General features: G+C 50.0%; 1 protein-coding gene, 1 non-coding gene and 1 pseudogene across 6 annotated transcripts; 2 read left to right on the forward strand and 1 right to left on the reverse strand.

Annotated features, from left to right (window-relative positions):
• Positions 1 to 2,531: 2,531 nt before the first annotated feature.
• Positions 2,532 to 2,672, reverse strand: LOC142465316 (U4 spliceosomal RNA). Its single transcript, XR_012787845.1, has one exon. It is a non-coding gene; the product is annotated as a U4 spliceosomal RNA (small nuclear RNA).
• Positions 2,673 to 3,120: 448 nt separating this feature from the next.
• Positions 3,121 to 16,970, forward strand: SIRT4 (sirtuin 4). 5 transcript variants are annotated; one of them, XM_075568399.1, is made up of 5 exons: positions 3,121 to 3,175; positions 9,686 to 10,224; positions 11,068 to 11,362; positions 12,929 to 13,085; positions 15,235 to 16,970. In XM_075568399.1, exons 2-5 carry the CDS (start codon positions 9,740 to 9,742, stop codon positions 15,255 to 15,257), a joined length of 960 nt encoding a protein of 319 aa, XP_075424514.1. In that variant the 5' UTR covers positions 3,121 to 3,175; positions 9,686 to 9,739; the 3' UTR covers positions 15,258 to 16,970. The 5 variants fall into 5 exon arrangements, 4 of the variants coding, with proteins under 4 accessions (XP_075424514.1, XP_075424513.1, XP_075424516.1 ...); XR_012787723.1 differs by having other exon boundaries at positions 3,159 to 3,208; positions 12,929 to 13,606; XM_075568398.1 differs by having other exon boundaries at positions 3,159 to 3,208.
• On the forward strand, positions 4,467 to 4,642 carry LOC142465313 (U2 spliceosomal RNA; annotated as a pseudogene).
• Positions 16,971 to 20,766: the final 3,796 nt, after the last annotated feature.

Raw genomic sequence — 20,766 nt, forward strand, 5'->3', positions numbered from 1 at the left:
GGGGCGGAGCCTAAAGGGAGGGACAGAGGGGCGGAGCCTGAGGAAGGGGAGGGCCCGGCATTACTGGAGGAGAGAAGGGAGCGGTGCTGAGGGAAGGGGAGGCGCGGCTTGCAGCACAACTTCAAAACTCCGCGCCCCCCCCCCCCCCGCATCCTCCAATCACAGCCGGCATTCTCCTGCTATCTCTGCGCCCCCACACCCCTCCGCCCGCTTGGGAGGGCAGCCAGCATCCTCCGCTCCCCGCAGCCCCAAAAGCCGGGACCCCAAGTAAAATCCGGGACATTTTCAGAATGTATTGGAAACCGGGACAGCACATGAAAAACCGGGACTGTCCCGGCTAAACCGGGACAACTTGTCACCCTACACTCAGCGCCAGCGGGGACGCAGCCTAAACCGGGCACTGAACACTCGGCAGTTACGTTGCCCAAACACTGAACACGTGACACGGGCCTTGCACCGTGAGACCGGACAAGCATAGAGCCCTAACACCGGCATAGGCCTGTCTACCGGAAACAGATCAGAGAAATCCGGGTCGTGGTGGACAACATCAAGGCGGCTCCGCACCCGGCTTTCCCCCGCAACTCCCACCACCATTACCGGAGCCCCTCCCTCTCCCCATTATCCGAGCCCCGCCCCTCACTTTCCCCCATTACCCGAGCCCCGCCCCTACCTCTCCCCCGTTACCGGAGCCCCGCACCTACCTCTCCCCCATTACCGGAGCCCCGTACCTCCCTCTCCCCCATTACCGGAGCCCGGCCCTCCCTTTCCCCCATTACCGGAGCCCGGCCCCTCCCTTTCCCCCATAACCGGAGCCCCGTACCTCCCTCTCCCCCATTACCGGAGCCCCGTACCTCCCTCTCCCCCATTACCGGAGCCCCGTACCTCCCTCTCCCCCATTACCGGAGCCCCGCCCCTCCCTCTCCCCCATTACCGGAGCCCCGCCCCTCCCTCTCCCCCATTACCGGAGCCCGTACCTCCCTCTCCCCCATTACCGGAGCCCCGTACCTCCCTCTCCCCCATTACCGGAGCCCCGTACCTCCCTCTCCCCCATTACCGGAGCCCGGCCCCTCCCTTTCCCCCATAACCGGAGCCCGGCCCCTCCCTTTCCCCCATAACCGGAGCCCCGCCCCTCCCTCTTCCCCATTATCCGAGCCCCGCCCCTCCCTCTCCCCCATTACCCGAGTCCCGCCCCTACCTCTCCCCCATTACCGGAGCCCCGTACCTCCCTCTCCCCCATTACCGGAGCCCCATACCTCCCTCTCCCCCATTACCGGAGCCCCGTACCTCCCTCTCCCCCTTTAACAGAGCCCCGCCCCTCCCTCTCCCCCATTACCGGAGCCCCGTACCTCCCTCTCCCCCATTACCGGAGCCCCGTACCTCCCTCTCCCCCATTACCGGAGCCCCGCCCCTCCCTCTCCCCCATTACCGGAGCCCCGTACCTCCCTCTCCCCCATTACCGGAGCCCCGTACCTCCCTCTCCCCCATTACCGGAGCCCGGCCCCTCCCTTTCCCCCATAACCGGAGCCCGGCCCCGCCCCTCCCTCTTCCCCATTATCCGAGCCCCGCCCCTCCCTCTCCCCCATTACCCGAGTCCCGCCCCTACCTCTCCCCCATTACCGGAGCCCCGTACCTCCCTCTCCCCCATTACCGGAGCCCCATACCTCCCTCTCCCCCATTACCGGAGCCCCGTACCTCCCTCTCCCCCTTTAACAGAGCCCCGCCCCTCCCTCTCCCCCATTACCGGAGCCCCGTACCTCCCTCTCCCCCATTACCGGAGCCCCGCCCCTCCCTCTCCCCCATTACCGGAGCCCCGTACCTCCCTCTCCCCCATTACCGGAGCCCCGTACCTCCCTCTCCCCCATTACCGGAGCCCCGTACCTCCCTTTCCCCCATTACCGGAGCCCGGCTGTCGCTATACGTAGATCAGAGTTCTGAAAATCCTCCGCTAAATATTAAAATTACGTTTAGATATTATCACCCCAAACTGATTAATCAAATCCGCCTGTGTACAGTACAATGTGTGTGTATCTCTACCTGTGTATGTGTCTCACACACACATATATATATTATTAATTAATTATATAGATATAATTGTGTGCACTCCTGTGAGTATATATTATATTCTCTGCCTCTGCGTATATATTACATACTCTGCATGTGCACAGTAAACTCTCCTGTCTCTGTCTGTCTATCTATATATTATATGCTCTCTGCCTGCTGTATGCATTTGCATATGTACATACTATACATATACCTCAGTCACATCTGATTTTCTAACCGCTTCGTTCAGTCTCTGCAGAGCGAACAGTATACTCTCCTGTGTATATGTGTAGTATACTCGCCACACTCCAGTATGTACATGTACATGTATATACTATATACTATAATATACATATACCTCAATCACACACAATACATACTATACATATACCTCAATCACACATACATATATATACATACATACACTATATACATACTATACCTCAATCACACACAATACATATATCTGCTTTTTGAACCGCTTTGTTCAGTCTCCGTAGAGACTGTCAAAAATTGCCGGTGCCGGCTATATTTCAAGCCGTCACGGCGGGGTATTGGGAAAAGTTTTCAATTAGCAATAATCGCGCCTCGGATAAACCTCATTGGCTACGATACTGCCACTGCGCAAAGCTACCGAGGGAAGCGCGGGCCGGCCACCCAGCCTCACCGGGACCCGGGACAGCTCATGGAGAGACAGTGACACTCCTCACACCGAGGGCACCGTGTAGGAATGTTATCCCGGGAACCGATCCCAACTCTTTGACACTTGCGGATCGTGCACGGAAACGTGTAACAGCAGATTTATAACGGGGGGAAGCAGAGTCTGGCGGTCACTCAAAGGATTCTGGGAGCAGTTATGCAAATCTACACCTGGCTCCCAGGCTGCTCTGCCGCGCGCACAGATCAAACCCAGATATACCGAGAGTAACTAATACTAATCACTCGCTTTACTGAAGAATTCATTATACCCCCCTGCTCCTCAGGTCCCGTGTGCTTCCCGGTAACCGCCGTGACATTTCCGCTTCACTTGACACACACACACACCCCCCCTCCCCCAAAATGCCCTCAGAAGTGAAGCATTCTGGGAGCTTCCGGTCATGGCGCACAGGGCCCTGGGAGTTGTAGTCCCGTTTAGGTAATGTCTTTGAAGACCGAAAGCATCGTGTAGGTAGGGGTGTGAGGGGAGCTGGCTGGGGTAGGGGTGTGAGGGAGCTGGCTGGGGGAGGGTGAGTGAGTTGGCTTGTTGGGAGAGGTGAGGGTGCGTGAGCTTGCTTGTTGGGAGAGGTGAGTGTGAGTGCGTGAGCTTGCTGGGGGAGGTGAGTGAGCTAGCTTGCTTGCTGGGGGAGGTGAGTGAGCTGACTTGCTGGCTGTTGGAGGTGAGTGAGCTGGCTTGCTTGCTGTTGGAGGTGAGTGAGCTGGCTTGCTGGCTGGGGGAGGTGAGTGAGCTGGCTTGCTTGCTGGGGGAGGTGAGTGAGCTGGCTTGCTTGCTGGGGGAGGTGAGTGAGCTGGCTTGCTTGCTGGGGGAGGTGAGTGAGCTGGCTTGCTTGCTGGGGGAGGTGAGTGAGCTGGCTTGCTTGCTGGGGGAGGTGAGTGAGCTGGCTTGCTTGCTGTTGGAGGTGAGTGAGCTGGCTTGCTTGCTGGGGGAGGTGAGTGAGCTGGCTTGCTGGGGGAGGTTAGATAATAAGGGGGTCCATAGAGGTCTCTGTAGATAATTATGTAATCCCAATCAGTAAACTTTTGGACTCTTCACGTGTGTGTGTGTGTGTGTATGAGTATATGTATGTGTATATGTATGTGTGTGTACATATATATATATCTCAAATAAAAGATCACTTGTGAGCGCATTCACAATTAAGGTCTGCAACCCTGCCCTTCATCATACAGTGCGTCCATTGCAGCAAGGGATTCTGGGAAATGACATGCAAATGAGCACTCCGTCTCACCTTTTGCCTGAAATCCATTTTTACATGGAACCCTTATAAACTCATGCTTAACAGTGTTAACACAGCTTTTAAGCACAGCATGGGAATCGGATGCAAAGCCAGTTAAACCACTCACAGACATGCTATATGGTGGAGGTTTCTTGTTGCCTTTTTCACCCACCATAACTTAAAATGTGATGGTATATATATCAAAAAAATATCGCTTATGAGCACATTTACATGTCTTAGACAGGTGTGTGTATATACATATATATCAGATTAGATGAGCGACATGATATTAGCTCTGTTGCCTACAGTCCATCAGTGGGCTGTATAATATCAGCTGCAGCACTCTGCCTGCAAATTGGCCCTCAACCCAAGGCATATTTGCCGCCACGATGCACGACCAGATTTTCTGAATACTAGGAAATTGTATTCAGAACTGGCGACGGGGCGCTGACCTCACACTGAAGAGACCCTATAGGTTGAAACAGCTGTCTGGCTATCGCTTCTCGGCCTTTTGGCTAAGATCAAGTGTATGGTCTGTCCTTCCAAGGATGGACCTTGTAGAAATACACTTGATTCAATGGTCAAATTTGCCGGGAAGCGGAACTAGTAAGCCCGGGCTTTTTTAGTTTGTTGCACCCCAGGGATGGTAAACCTGGTGGGGTACATTGGTCGCTGCACCTTCGGGTTGTGAGGATGCCTGCATCACTAGAGCACCCGGTACCTGCAGGACTGGGTAGCACGGATCCTTATTATTTCCACCCTGAGCATCTCCCTGGCCTTCTGGCTGGAGCACGCACAGATTTATTTTGAACCCCCCCTGGCCTCCGGGTCAGGGCTCACTTTGGGCCCTTTCTGCACAGAGCACAGAAGCACTCAGCACTGTGAATTTTGTTTGTTTTTTTTCCACGTTTGGTTATTAGTCGCCTGTCTTTCTTTGGCGAGAGTAAAACTTCCCTTCGGAGAGAAAAGATTACGTGGCGTTCGTCCCGAGTGGACTCTGACCCACCTGCCCGGCCTTCTGGCCGAGGAGGGGAAGAAAAGAGGAGACTGAGTTGGGACACTTGGCTACGGCTGAAGACCCCCTGGCACTCGGACCCTTTTGCCTGGCCTGGCCAAGAAGGGAATGAGCAAGAGGAGCCTAAGGCCCGGGCCATAGAGGGGGGGAGCTGACACTGAGGCTCGCCTGCAGAAGCTGTGCGATTCCACGCACATACAGGCGAGCCAGCGTCCGTGATCGGAGGTGGGGGGAGACTGAGAGAGGCGGGGCAGTGACGTCGCTGGGCCAATCGCCCGCGACGCACTGACGTCAACGTCACGGCGCCGTGACGTTGACGCAGCCCCGCTCTCATTGGAGGTTTTCAGCCGACAGCGCGCTGAAAAACAACTTGGCGCTCGGCTGAAAACTCCAAAGCCTGAGCACGCCTGCGGACGCTCGCGCGAGCCCCCTCTCAAGGCATCCTCATTGAGGATGCAGGGGCTCAGCGCTGAGCGTCCGCACGCCTCAGCACGGCCTGTCCTTCTATGGACTCGGCCTAATTCTTCGGATGAAGACTCCATGTAACACGCCAGACATCTTCTGGGCCCTCGTGGCTGAAGACGCACTGGATAGATCAAGGACTGGACCGACCTTCGGGGAGGACTGTCACAAGTAGGGAGCACCTGGTACCCTCTGTGGGCCATGAGGCACGTTTTTTTTTGGAGTGATCACTATCACCGCCCGGGCTTACAAAAAAATATATATCTATTTATCTATCTTTAGCAGATTAGATGAGCCACATGATATTGACTCTGTTGCCTATCAATAGATAAAACTCTGACAAAAAAATTCTTTGATCCTGTCTAGGACAAACATATAATCATCCCAAATATTCAAAGGATTACCCCCCATCATCCCAAATATCCAAAGGATTACCCCCTGAGATGTTTGGTATCCAATAAATATGTGAAGGCTTTCCTCTTAAGCCAGTCCATTTTTAAACGATAATATATGGACTTAATTTTTTTTTTTAATTTGATCATCGTGACTAGTGGTGTACCGAGTAACCGGAATTACCCGGTACCCGGCGTTACCCGGCACATTTCCAGCTACCCGGACATTACCCGGACCCGGCAACTGAGAAGTGGGCTCGGCGCCCGGTAATACCCGGCGTCGGGTAATGTCAGGGCAGCTGGAAATAATCTCATTACTTACCTTTCCGAAGACATCTAGGAGCAGCAGCGGTCCTGTGGCGGTGGCAGCATCGGAGGTGTCTTCAGCCGGCGGGGGAGCTGCAGGAATCACTTCCACAGCACCGGAGCTGGTAAACGGTGTCTGTGTTAGCCGCCGGGGAACCACGTGACCGGAGCAGGAGACGCAGCGTTCCTATTGGACAGCCGTCTGTCACAGGACCGCTGCTGCTGGTCCTAGATGTCGCCGCCACCCTGCAGGTAAGTGCCAAACCGGGTAACCGGGTAACCGACCTGGTAGAACCTGTTACATTGGCCGGGTACCCGTTACCCGTTTTTTTTTTTATAATTGAGGACCCGGTCCAACACTAATCGTGACTACCTTCTTTCAATATATGTGAGTAACGAATAACATACGTTTTATAGGTGGTCAGAAGTAGAGGTGCACACTCCTCTACATCGCCCCTTTTTTCCTGTATCCTGGCCCAGAGACACCCGCCTTTCTTTGGGCCCATCAAGTGAAATAACCAGGCAACCTGGGTGCCGATCCTGTCTCCGTTCTTGGTCTTAGTACTTCTTACAATCATGGACGTCCTTTCTTAATCTTCACGGTTAACCACATTTTTCCTCCTGAACCAATATGCTCGAAGTCTTTTTTTTAATTCCGGGTCGGCTCGGACAAAGTTGACAGCGTGGGATAAGGTGTATAGAACCCCCTCTCCTTTTGGGAGACACGATAAGGCCTGTTATATACAGGAGGCGGCCGTGCGTTCCTATGCGAACACGCGTGCATGTGCTGCATGCTTTTCCTGTATATAGTGCCGGGAGCTGCAGGTAAGGTATATGTGTGTGTATGTGTATGTATGCGTGAGTATATGTGTGTGCATGGGTTGTGTGAGTGAATGTAAGTCCTAGATAAAGTTGTTTTTTTCTTTAAAAAAAATAATCTAATAAATATTTTTTTTTATCTTCTGCAATCACACACACACACACACACACACACACACACACACACACACACACACACACACACACACACACACACACACACACACACACACACACACACACACACACACACACACACACACACACACACATCCATATAAACACACACACACATCCATATAAACACACACACACATCCATATAAACACACACATCCATATAAACACACACACACATCCATATAAACACACACACACACACACACATCCATATAAACACACACACACACACACACACACACATCCATATAAACACACACACACACACACACACACATCCATATAAACACACACACACACACACACACACACACATCCATATAAACACACACACACACACACACACACATCCATATAAACACACACACACACACACACACACATCCATATAAACACACACACACACACACACACATCCATATAAACACACACACACACACACACATCCATATAAACACACACACACACACACATCCATATAAACACACACACACACACATCCATATAAACACACACACACACACACACACACACACACACACACACACACACACACACACACACACACACATCCATATAAACACACACACACACACACACACACACATCCATATAAACACACATCCATGCATACATACATACAGAAATACACACACACACATATATTTGAGCGCAGGCAGCGGCACGTAAAGATGAATTTCTTCATCTTCGCCGCTGTCTGTCGGCTCCCCTCTCCCTGCCGCGCGCGCGTGCGGCCCTTCTATAGAAAGGCTGACTAACGTCAGCCAACTAAAAATCCGCACTCGTGCGCACGCCGCTATATAACGTGCCTTACTCACCAGCTTTAGCTGTTAGTCCGTGCCCGCATTCTCCACCATTATGTTAGAAAAACTTTGACGATGTAGTACCCGGGAATCAGGCTCGCAGTTCAAATCAGCCGCCTTTATTTCTTCAATCAGCTCAGCGATTTAGCATGGATACAGCGTATAAAATACTTCTGTTCGATGTAACAAGTATCAGTGGCTTATGCCTGCGACCGCTACTTCTTATACCCTTAGATCAAAGAGATATAACTCACTCTCAGCTAACTCGCTTTTGCCAACTAAATTACATACTTGTTTACATACTTGTTTTTCTGTTATTGTCATCAAGTACCTTATTTTACGAACATTAGGAACTTACAAAAACAAGTCTTATCATTAAAATGTGCGTCATACTGCTTGGTTTCAAGTTGTCCCTGATGCCAATAACATTGTATACTATTAGTTTCAAACTGCCCCCAAGATTCCTTATGAGAAAAACAATTGAAAACATCTTAACCTATTGAGTGCTGAATATATATAGTGATTGCTATCCTAGATAATATATAGGTATGTGAAAAAAATAAAAAAAAAAATATATATATATATATATATATATATATATATATATATATATACACACACCACAATTATTAAGGTTATGGTGGGTAAAAAAAGTGACAAAAACCCTCCACAGTAAAGCATAAACATGTCTGTGAGTGGGTTTAATGGCTTTGCATCTCATCCCAGCCTCTGTCTAAAAGCTGTGTTTAAAACAGCACACATTGGCTTGAGGATTTGCTTGTGTAATACGAGCTTGAGACAAAAGGTGGCACTGAGTGCTCATTTGCATGTCATTTCCCAGAATCCCTTGCTGCAGTGGAAGCGCTGTATGCTGGGCGATAATGGGGAAAGACAGGGTTGCAGACCTGTCTAAGACATGCAAATGAACATACAGTAATATTTACAGTTGATATATATATATATATATATATATATATATATATATTTATATATATATCTATCAAAACCCACAAGTTAAATAGAAAGAAATGTGCAGAGGCCGGGGTAAAGATGGAGGTTAGTGGCGCAGGCAGGGGCCAGGGTAAAGATGGAGGTTAGGGGTGCAGGCAGAAGCCGGGGTAAAGATGGAGGTTAGGGGCACAGGCAGGGGCCGGGGTAAAGATGGAGGTTAGGGGCACAGGTCCCCTCCCCCCCACCCGCGCCTGTGCAAAAGTCATATTGCGTATAACATGTATTTGGGACTTTTATATACTTATATACAGTGGTTGACAAATCACCCAAAAATCTACTCGCCCAACCAAAAAATCTACTCGCCACCTAGTCCCGCTCCCAATCCCGCCCTGCTTGGTGTCGGCCATGAGGAGGTCGCCACGGGGTCAAATCCAGTCGCCACGGGCCTGTATTTGAATGGATTTGTCGAACACAGCTTGTATACACACACAATGAAAGTGCTGATAAATCGCCCATAATCAGCTGATGGTTATGAGAGAAATCCTCAACCTCGCGGTTTGCTGAGCGCTCCGAGCTCCACTCACTGGCAGGAATAGGTACAAAAGTTACCGCTGCAATGAGCAGGACATGAAATACGGGCCACGGGCCTGCACGTGCCGTGGGAGTGTGCAGATATAGAGGCACTGCTGGGTTACGTGGCACAGTTCGTGACAGTGTGGGGATGTGACACGCTGTGTTTGAGACCCTGACCACGTTTCTCCTGCAGACGCGGGTTCTCCGTGTTCCTTCCTCGGTGTGCTGTGCCCGGGACTCTCGGGTGATGCGGGTGAGCGCGGCACAGGGGGTGCGGCTGCTGTCGGTGTCCTGGCGCGGGCGCGGCTCGTGGCTCGCGCTGTCGCAGTATGTCCCAGCCTGCCCCCCGGCAGATCCTCGGCACCTGGAGGCGTTGAAGGACTTCGTGTCGCGTTCCCGGAGCCTTTTTGTTATGACAGGAGCCGGGATATCCACCGAGTCCGGAATTCCCGACTACCGCTCCGAGGGGGTGGGCCTGTACTCCAGGACGGAGCGCCGGCCCATCCAGCACGCGGAGTTTGTCAGGAGCGGGGCGGCCCGGCAGCGCTACTGGGCCCGCAACTTTGTGGGGTGGCCACAGTTCTCTACCCATCAGCCGAATGTGGCGCACGTGGCTCTGTGTAACTGGGAGAGGGCGGGGAGGCTGCGCGGTCTGGTGACGCAGAACGTGGACGCGCTGCACACGAAGGCCGGAAACCGCAACCTGATCGAGTTACACGGCTGCACTCACAGGTAGAGAGAAACCGCCGCGCTGCCTATAGAGGGAATGAGAGGGCTTCTTTCTCCCCTCCCCCCCACAGGGTGACCTGTCTCTCCCCTCCAACCCCCCCTCCCCATGGTGACCAGTCTCTCTCCACTCCCCCCTTATGGTGACCTGTCTCTCTCCCCTCCCTACCCCTCATGGTGACCAGTCTCTCTCCCCTCCCCCCTTATGGTGACCTGTCTCTCTCCCCTCCCCCCCCCTCATGGTGACCAGTCTCTCTCCCCTCCCCCCTCATGATGACCAGTCTCTCTCCCCTCCCCCCTCATGATGACCAGTCTCTCTCCCCTCCCCCCTCATGATGACCAGTCTCTCTCCCCTCCCCCCTCATGATGACCAGTCTCTCTCCCCTCCCCCCTCATGATGACCAGTCTCTCTCCCCTCCCCCCTCATGATGACCAGTCTCTCTCCCCTCCCCCCTCAGGGTGACCTGTCTCTCTCCCCTCCCCCCCCCCTCAGGGTGACCTGTCTCTCCCCTCCCCCCCCCCCCCCTCATGATGACCTGCCTCTCTCCCCTCCCCCTTTCCCCCCTCAGAGTGACCTGTCTCTCCCCTCCCCCCCTCAGAGTGACCTGTCTCTCTCCCCTCCCCCCCTCAGAGTGACCTGTCTCTCTCCCCTCCCCCCCTCAGAGTGACCTGTCTCTCTCCCCTCCCCTCCTCAGAGTGACCTGTCTCTCTCCCCCCCCCCTCAGAGTGACCTGTCTCTCCCCCCCCCTCAGAGTGACCTGTCTCTCCCCCCCCTCCCCCCTCAGGGTGACCTGCCTCTCTCCCCTCCCCCCCTCAGAGTGACCTGCCTCTCTCCCCTCCCCCCCTCAGAGTGACCTGCCTTGGCTGCAGCGCAGTGTTTGGCAGGTCTGAACTACAGCACAGATTTACGGCTCTCAACCCATCCTGGCGCGAGCAGGCGCACGGCGTGGCCCCGGACGGCGACGTCTTCCTGACAGACGAGCAGGTGTCCAGCTTTCGCGTCCCGGCCTGTGACTCGTGCGGGGGGGTCCTGAAGCCTCAGGTGACGTTCTTCGGTGACACCGTGAGCCAAGACATCGTCAACTCCGTGTACGAGTGCCTACGCCTGGCGGACGCGGTGCTGATAGTGGGGTCCTCACTGCAGGTGAGTGAAAGACCCTCTTAAAGCGGCAATCCAAGCGGGACGTTTTTGTGTTGCATATTTTTTTCATTTAGGATTGAAGCAGGGGGTCTCTGGAGCTGAACCCCATCATTTCAGTTCCGGGGAGCCCCTGCTTCCGGAGATACTTACCTCCTTGGGAGGTGCCAGTTGCCTCTAAGGCTCAGCTAGCAGGGATCACATACAGGCATACCCCGCATTAGCGTACGCATATATACATACATACCCCGCATTAACGTACGCAATGGGACTGGAGCATGTATGTAAAGCGAAAATGTACTTAAAGTGAAGCACTACCTTTTCCCACTTATCGATGCATGTACTGTACGGCAATCGTCATATACGTGCATAACTGATGTCAATTACGCATGTGTAACAGGCTCTATAGTCTCCCCGCTTGCGCACAGCTTCGGTACAGGTAAGGAGCTGGTATTGCTGTTCAGGACGTGCTGACAGGCGCATGCGTGAGCTGCCATTTGCCTATTGGGCGAGATGTACTTACTCGCGAGTGTACTTAAAGTGAGTGTCCTTAAAGCGGGGTATGCCTGTAATAAGCTCGATGTGTCAGGGAGACACACAGGATTCCCATATGTACGCGCTCATTCGGATAGGATGCAGGAGAATGCTGAGAATGAATTCAATCTCTGAGCTATAGCTCCAACTCCTACTGTACTCTTAAAAGCAAACACAATAAAGTATTTATTCAACACATATGCTGTAATATATGTACAAAGGGTGTGTTGATACATCTCTGTTGATGATCCAGATTAGACCCGCTTCACCGCGTCACCGTCGTGACTTCACGCCAGTGACGCCGACGTGGTGAAGCGGGTCTAATCTGATGATCAACAGAGACGGTTGTATGGCGCTTTTTATTATCTACTAGCGCGAGCAGACGCAGGACACCCGCCACGCATGCTTTGAGCGCCAGCGCGCTCAGCGCCAGCGGGGACTCAGCCTAATAGACATATAAACCAGATACAAATCAGTTACAGTAATAGGCATATAAACCGCACACTTAGACACTACAACCAATAGATGGCAGTGTTCCCATATGTGAACTGACTGCATGATTTCATGACCCTGCATTCAGCACAGAGGATTTTAAACACACTATTGTAAATACACCACAGAAACATTTTTGCATACTCTTTGTACACTTTATATATATATATATATATATATATATATATATATATATATATATATATATATATATATATATATATATAATTACAGCATGTGTTGAATAAATATTTGATTGTGTTTGCTTTTAAGAGTACAGTAGGAGTTGGAGCTATATCTCAGAGATTGAATTAATTCTCAGCATTCTCCTGCATCCTATCCGAATGAGCGCGTACATATGGGAATCCTGTGTGTCTCCCTGATTAGGGAAACATTTGTGTCTTATGGCGCTATACAAATAGAGATATACATACCCCAGGGGTGCACGTCCATCTTCTCTGTGACCAGGGCTAGGTAATGGATAACTGTAATTACACGCTGGGGAACTGGCGGCCTCAGCTGACCTGCTCTGCTGCTGTTTTCCAGGTTTACTCTGGATACCGCTTTGCACTCAGTGCCAAGGAGAGGCAGCTTCCCATGGCAATACTCAACATCGGCCCCACCCGAGCAGATCACTTGGCAGTGGTAAAAGTGAACTCCCGCTGCGGGGATGTCCTGCCACACCTATTGTCAACGGACCAATGTATGAAGCAAAGCCAGCCCTGAGGGGCCTCTTCAGAGTCACCCGTCCCAGAGTTGGTGCCAGGGCAGCTTTTTGAGCGACTTTGCCGTTCTGTCGCTCTTGTGCCTGGTCGATGTCTCGCACGGTGACTCCCTCGGTAGCCGCGGGGCTCTCTGCTCTGTAACCGACTGCCGAACACAGAACCACTTCAGTGGAGCAGAGGGGTTGGGAGGCTGGCCCGGGAAGGACGTTGGGGAGTGCAGCCCATCAGTTTTATTTTATTCACCCGGATCCCACTTTACGAGACCCGCGCCTGGGGATAAGGATGGGGGAGGTCTGGATGTTTCTTTTGGAGTAGTGCAGGGGGTGGGCCAATGCCAGTCCTCAGGGGCCACCAACAGGTCAGGTTTTCAGGATATTCCTGCTTCAGCACAGGTGGTGCAGTCAATGATTGAGCCACCTGTTCTGAAGTGGGGATACCCTGAAAACCTGACCTGTTGGTGGCCCTTGAGGACAGGAGTTGCCCAGCACTGGGTTGAAATGTACGGTACTGTTAGAAGTCACGTGAGAATACTTCAGCATAAAAGGGAAATGTATTAGAGACGTACTGGCCTTAGCACAGAGGGGCTCAATTCCCGCCCTCCAGCCCCACCCCAACAGGTCAGGCTTTCAGGATATCCCAGCTTCAGTACAGGTGGCTCACTCAGAGGCTAAGTCAAAGACTGAGCCTCTGATTGATTGAGCCACCTGTGCTGAAAACCTGACCTGTTTGGGGGGCTTGAGGACTGGACTTGGCCGCCCCTGAGTTAGTGTGTTGATGAGCCGGGCGCAGCGAGTGTACGAGGATGTATCTCAGTCACTTGCTGCAGGTGGGGTAACCCGGAATGTAGTGGAAACGTTGGGTGTATAATGATGGCTCTGTCTGGCTGTGATTGGGCTGAAGGAAGGACCTCGGGGGAAAGTCCTTATCTCCCCGTGCCCCGGTCACCAAACTTAGATCTGTCTCTACGGGCAGGGGCTCGTTCTATTTACAGCGCCGTGTACACTGTCAACACTTTATAAGAAATAATCTTATTATAAGAACACCGGCTGTAATAATAATAAGAATATCTGGGCGTAATAATAATAATAATAATAATGTATGGGTGTGATAATGACAGAGTTTAATAGTACTAGTGATAATAATAATAATAATAATAATCATAGTAATAATGTCTAGGTGTAATAATAATAATATTTACTGGGTGTAATAATAATAATAAGAATGACTGGGAGTAATACTAATAATATTGCCTAGGTGTAATAATAATAAGATTGTCTGGGTGTAATAATAATAATGCCTGGGTATAATAGTAATAATAATGCCTGGGTCCCTTATTATTATTAATAATAATAATGCCTGTGTGTAATATTATTACCTAATAATAATAATACTATCTGGGTGTAATAGTAATATTAATAATAATGCCTGGGTGTAATAATAATGCCTGGGTGTAATAATAATGCCTGGGTGTAATAATAATGCCTGGGTGTAATAATAATAACATTAATAATAATGCCTGGGTGTAATAATAATGCCTGGGTGTAATAATAATGCCCAGGTGTATTATTAGTAATAATAATAATGTCTGAGTGTAATAGTAATAATAATAATAATGTCTGAGTGTAATAGTAATAATAAGAATGATGCCTGAGTGTAATAGTAATATTAATAATAATGGCTGGGTGTAATAATAATGCCTGGGTGTAATAGTAATGCCTGGGTGTAATAGTAATGCCTGGGTGTATTATTAGTAATAATAAGAATGATGCCTGGGTGTATTATTAGTAATAATATTAATAATGTCTGAGTGTAATAGTAATAATAAGAATGATGCCTGGGTGTAATAATAATGCCTGGGTGTAATAGTAATAATAAGAATGATGCCTGGGTGTAATAATAATGCCTGGGTGTAATAGTAATAATAAGAATGATGCCTGGGTGTAATAATAATGTCTGGGTGTAATAGTAATAATAAGAATGATGCCTGGGTGTAATAATAATGCCTGGGTGTAATAGTAATAATAAGAATGATGCCTGGGTGTAATAATAATGTCTGGGTGTAATAGTAATAATAAGAATGATGCCTGGGTGTAATATTAATACTAATGCCTGAGTATCTCCTTGCAGCCTCCGGAGCGGTCACATTTTGAAGCCTTATAAGAAGTTCTGGAGTTGGCGCTGCCCAATGTACTGAATCCCGGGTGGGGAGGGTCTGGCGCTGAGCGCGGCACGTCGTTACCACCATGGTACGGTTCTGGGTGAGAGGTCAGGAAGATAGAGACGAGACGGGTTGTTCTGGGTGCTGTCTACGTATTATATGCCATGTTCAGAGCCCGGGCTTGAATGGCACCGGCTGCTCATTGCCAAGAGGGCAACATTCTGCCCCCCCATAGTGATATGTCCTAAAGTGGGGTGCTTCTTATCCTCCTCCCTGTGCCCCCGGGGTAGAGAGGACCTATTAGGGGTTACACATCGTGGTATATGAGAACTGGCTTCTTGTTGGCATCTGTCCCACTCAGTCAGATTACGGTTTTACTTGTCCGTCAGTGAGGCACCAGTTTGGCGTCCCATTACACCCTACCATTACCAAGCTGGCACCAGTTTGGCGTCCCATTACACCCTACCACTACCAAGCTGGCACCAGTTTGGCGTCCCATTACACCCTACCATTACCAAGCTGGCACCAGTTTGTCGTCCCATGACACCCTACCATTACCAAGCTGGCACCAGTTTGGCGTCCCACACCCTACCATTACCAAGCTGGCACCAGTTTGGCGTCCCACACCCTACCATTACCAAGCTGGCACCAGTTTGGCGTCCCATTACACCCTACCATTACCAAGCTGGCACCAGTTTGGCGTCCCATTACACCCTACCATTACCAAGCTGGCACCAGTTTGGCGTCCCATTACACCCTACCATTACGAAGCTGGCACCAGTTTGGCGTCCCATTACACCCTACCACTACCAAGCTGGCACCAGTTTGGCGTCACATTACACCCTACCACTACCAAGCTGGCACCAGTTTGGCGTCCCATTACACCCTACCACTACCAAGCTGGCACCAGTTTGGCGTCCCATTACACCCTACCACTACCAAGCTGGCACCAGTTTGGCGTCCCATTACACCCTACCACTACCAAGCTGGCACCAGTTTGGCGTCCCATTACACCCTACCATTACCAAGCTGGCACCAGTTTGGCGTCCCATTACACCCTACCACTACCAAGCTGGCACCAGTTTGGCGTCCCATTACACCCTACCATTACCAAGCTGGCACCAGTTTGGCGTCCCATTACACCCTACCACTACCAAGCTGGCACCAGTTTGGCGTCCCATTACACCCTACCATTACCAAGCTGGCACCAGTTTGGCGTCCCATTACACCCTACCACTACCAAGCTGGCACCAGTTTGGCGTCCCATTACACCCTACCACTACCAAGCTGGCACCAGTTTGGCGTCCCATTACACCCTACCATTACCAAGCTGGCACCAGTTTGGCGTCCCATTACACCTTACCACTACCAAGCTGGCACCAGTTTGGCATCCCATTACACCCTACCACTACCAAGCTGGCACACCGAGAAAAGCAGACATAACGGAGCACACAGGGATGGTCACACGCACAGCGACCCATGGAGGCTTCTTCCTGTCCAATGAATACATTTGGGTATCCCTCTGCCCCAGCGCCGGGTCCTAAGAAGAAGTGATCTATTTTGCCTTTCTATGAATCCGACCTTGGTCCCGCTTACAGACTGTGTGACATCTGAAGGTGTTCTGCCGGGTGCGGCTTCTTTCTGCACTTCACCTGTAAACTAAACGGCGTATATCACAAATAAAGAATAAATGTGATGTTTGAAATGACCCATCCTCATTCCCGGACAACTGCGGCAACAGTGATTCTGGGAAATTCCGCATCAAAAGCATCTCTCGTTTAAATTCTCTGTTCAGCGAATGTCTCCCAAACTGTATTCCAATTTCGGGCTCAGCTTCAATAGAGAGTGCTAAGCATCAGCACATCTCTCCCATTCAAATCAATACGGGATAACGCCATTTAGTGAACTTGGGCCTTAGTTATTTTCCTTTTAGAGTTGTGGGAAAGTATTTAAAACAAAAAAACGTATTATAAAGCTTTATTATTTGGCTATATCTGCTTTTAGGGGTAATAACCCTGGCAGGTAAGAAATGCCTTTTATCTGTCAATAAAACAGCTTCCCTCTTGTTGCACCCAAGAAAATCAGGGGAGCGGGGGACGTATCACCAAAGGAGGGAGGAGAGAATGGACATAGCACAGTTCTGTATGACAGGGTTCAGTAGTATATAGAACCTCCAATGATTTATACTCACAAACGTAAGAAATATATGGGCATATCCAAAACGGTGGCAAAATGTGGTAAAACGTGGGTGGATGTGCACTCCGCAGGACCCCGGGGAAAGAAGAAAGACTAGGATAATGCAGAGGGTACTTTATAAATAAAATGTATATTTATCACAAAAATACCCCCTGCAGTAAAGGCTTACATCAGGGGGATCCGTTTAAAACATTGCACGATGAAAATCAGCGTCCGGGACACCCGGGAGGTGGGGAAGTCGCGCTCTCCCCCCCCCTCCCCTCCAAGTCTCCACCGTTACCGCTGTCGTCACTTCTGGGTTCCGAAATCAGGTGACCGGATGACGTGGCTGACGCGGATGGCGTTCCTCCCAACACCGGTCCTCCCGTTCAAGATCAGCCGCTTCACCAGATGCCAGACTACGCGTTTCGCTGTCGCTTTCTCAGGGGTCAACGATGGGCTCTCACATCCATGAAAACAATTAGTATATTATATTCACATTATTATTTTTAATCATTGACACTTATTTGTACCAACTTAATCATGTATTGTTTCAGTGCAGTTTCTGCAATCTGTATGCTCACCAATAGATGGCGCTGTTTCTGCAATCTATGCACACCAATAGATGGCGATGTTTCTGCAATCTGTATGCACACCAATAGATGGCGCTGTCGCGAAATGGAGATGCCTTGTATCAAGCCTTTTGTGATTGCCATGACAACGCTAGGGTATTTAAACAGCACCTGTGGGACGCTCACTACCCCAGACGAAGCTCCTTCACAGGAGAGAAACGCACGTCGGGACGTTTCTCTTTTTTTAACCATGAGTACTTTATTATAATACATTATGATGCACTGTAGGGACTAGCAAACTTATACCAGTCACTTTAGAATCCAGGGTACAGTACTACTATATATTCGCGGCTATTACTCAAGCTCCAAGGTCGCGAGGTCACATGACATACTCCAGTGATTGCACTAGATAGCCGGTTTTAAGCATTGGCAGTAAGGCGTGTTTCCGGCAATTTGATTGGTTCAAGGGCCGTCACGTAACGCGACAGCCCTTGACAAATCAAATTTTGCCGGCTACCAGTTTTCGCAACGGCTCCGTCGCTTTGTTGCCGTCGCGCGCGCACTATAAGCGCACGCGGCGGCGGCAATGCATTTGTTTTTGGCTAACGTCGCTGGCACTATAAGCGCGGCCTATGTGTATGTGCCGGGTAGCGTTGGAACCATCAGCTGAGTATGGTTAGATACACGCTGACCATATATAGTTGCTTCTCCCACCATCTGCGCGGGGGATACCTTTACTTACAGTGCGGTATTACCGGCAACTTATTTCAATACTACCCTGCTGCTGGTGAGGATGGCGCTGGGCTCACGATATTCCAGTGGCACTCCGTGCGATCATTTTCACCTATATAGGCAGTCCTCGGTTATCCGTCACAATGCGTTACTCAAAATGGCGTTGTAAAGCGAAACACGTTTTCCCATAGGAACACTGTTTAAATGAAAGGTTCCGTTCCTGAACGCATTTTTAACACTAAAATACACCAAATATTTTATGCAGGCAATAAGATATGCAGCACACACATAAATTATATAGTGTATATACTGTATTATATATATAATATAACATAATAAATAATATATTATATAGTATAATATTATATATATACGCTCTTACGACGCTTTGCAACGATGCAAAGCATCGTAAGAGCGTTGGATAAGCCATTTTGGCGTTGTAAAAATGAACATAGGTATGCATTGCACAGCGTTGGATAAGCCATTCGTTGTAAAGCGAAGCGTTGTAAAACGAGGACTGCCTGTATTTGCTATATCGCAGCAGCATCGCTTATTTTACTTACCTGCTGCTGGGCTCCGTTGGCGCGGCAGTAGCGCGGCCCCCGCTGGTTGGTGAGCACCCGCTGACTGGCACTCCTTGGCTTTGCTGCAGAAGGGGGCAGTGGTTTCACACTGGGGCCTCACTTACATCATATGGAGCTTTACAGGAGTGTAGCATTATTGTACGACATCTGTTAGCTGATATTGAGCTACTTTTACATCATTTGCATATTTTATACCCACAGTCCACCAGCTTTTGTATTACACTGATGAGGCTGTCTAGCCCGGCTGGCACCACACAGAATTATATCACTGACTATTACAGTGACGCACAATCTCACTTGATCTGTATCAATCTAGTGTTGCTTCTGTCCCATGATTCACTCAGTAGTAAAGTGCATTATATCCACACCTCTGAGGATGCAGCCCCAGTCCCCCTAGTATATCTATTACATTTATTACATCGCATAAATCAATGATCACAATATAAATTAATTAAGTCTCTCAACTTTCCCTTTTATTTGCTGCCTTTAGGTTCTCAAACTTGTTAGAGAAACGTTGACGATGTAATACTCGGGAATCGGGTTCGCAGTTTAAATCAACGTCTTTATTTCTTCGCTCAGCGATTTAGCGTGGACACAGCGTACAAGATACCTCTGTTCCACGTACCAAGTATCTAAAAAGGCAGTGGGTTATGCTAAGGCCCTAGTCCTCCCTGCGGCACGCGCGCCTGGCGGCACCGCGTGCAGAGACTACAACCGCGATCGGCGGTCTGTAGGGGAGATCGCGGTGGGGCGCGGCTATGATGGGGCATATCTGCCCTGCCATTGGCTGCGCGCAGCCACGTGAGCGCGGCACGGGAAGACACAGTTCTTGTCTTCCCTGCCAGCGTACGCGTCACAGCGCTTCGCGTGCCCACACACACAGCCACTGGGGCCCCACAGAGGCCCGTGCTGTGGTGTGTGGAGCGCGCGCTGTAGCGTGCGCCGCGGTGACCACAGGGGACTCAGCCTTACTGTTGTATTTATGAATTAACTGGCAGTCGCCGACGCTGCCAGTACACTGTGCACCCTAGTAAGGCACTTTCATTTCAAGTGCTAATTTAGCTAATATCATTGGACCTATGTCTCTAATAAGTGGGATTTATTATTTCAGTACTCCTTTTATTTGGGTCATAGTTTTAATATACATATTAAAAGTTATATTTTATGTGGTGGTGTGCATAAAAGTCATTTCCTTGCGGCGGACATATCTTTGCCCTCCAATTTGTTCTAAATTTGAAAAAACAATTAACTCCTTGAAAAAAAATAATACATATATAGTGTAATACATATATAGTGTGTGTGTGTGTGTGTGTGTGTGTGTGTGTGTGTGTGTGTGTGTGTGTGTGTGTGTGTGTGTGTGTGTGTGTGTGTGTGTGTGTGTGTGTGTGTGTGTGTGTGTGTGTGTGTGTGTGTGTGTGTGTGTGTGTGTGTGTTACAA

Source organism: Ascaphus truei, chromosome 13 (assembly GCF_040206685.1).
Source record: "Ascaphus truei isolate aAscTru1 chromosome 13, aAscTru1.hap1, whole genome shotgun sequence".
Classification (NCBI taxonomy): domain Eukaryota; kingdom Metazoa; phylum Chordata; class Amphibia; order Anura; family Ascaphidae; genus Ascaphus; species Ascaphus truei.

What these genes read in the sequence shown, in the direction of transcription:
- SIRT4 (XM_075568399.1), top strand. Translation starts at nt 9,740, where the DNA reads ATGCGGGTGAGCGCGGCACAGGGGGTGCGGCTGCTGTCGGTGTCCTGG. An exon ending in TTACACGGCTGCACTCACAG is followed by an intron (nt 10,225 to 11,067) that starts GTAGAGAGAAAC and finishes TCCCCCCCTCAG; the next exon opens with AGTGACCTGCCTTGGCTGCA. An exon ending in TAGTGGGGTCCTCACTGCAG is followed by an intron (nt 11,363 to 12,928) that starts GTGAGTGAAAGA and finishes GCTGTTTTCCAG; the next exon opens with GTTTACTCTGGATACCGCTT.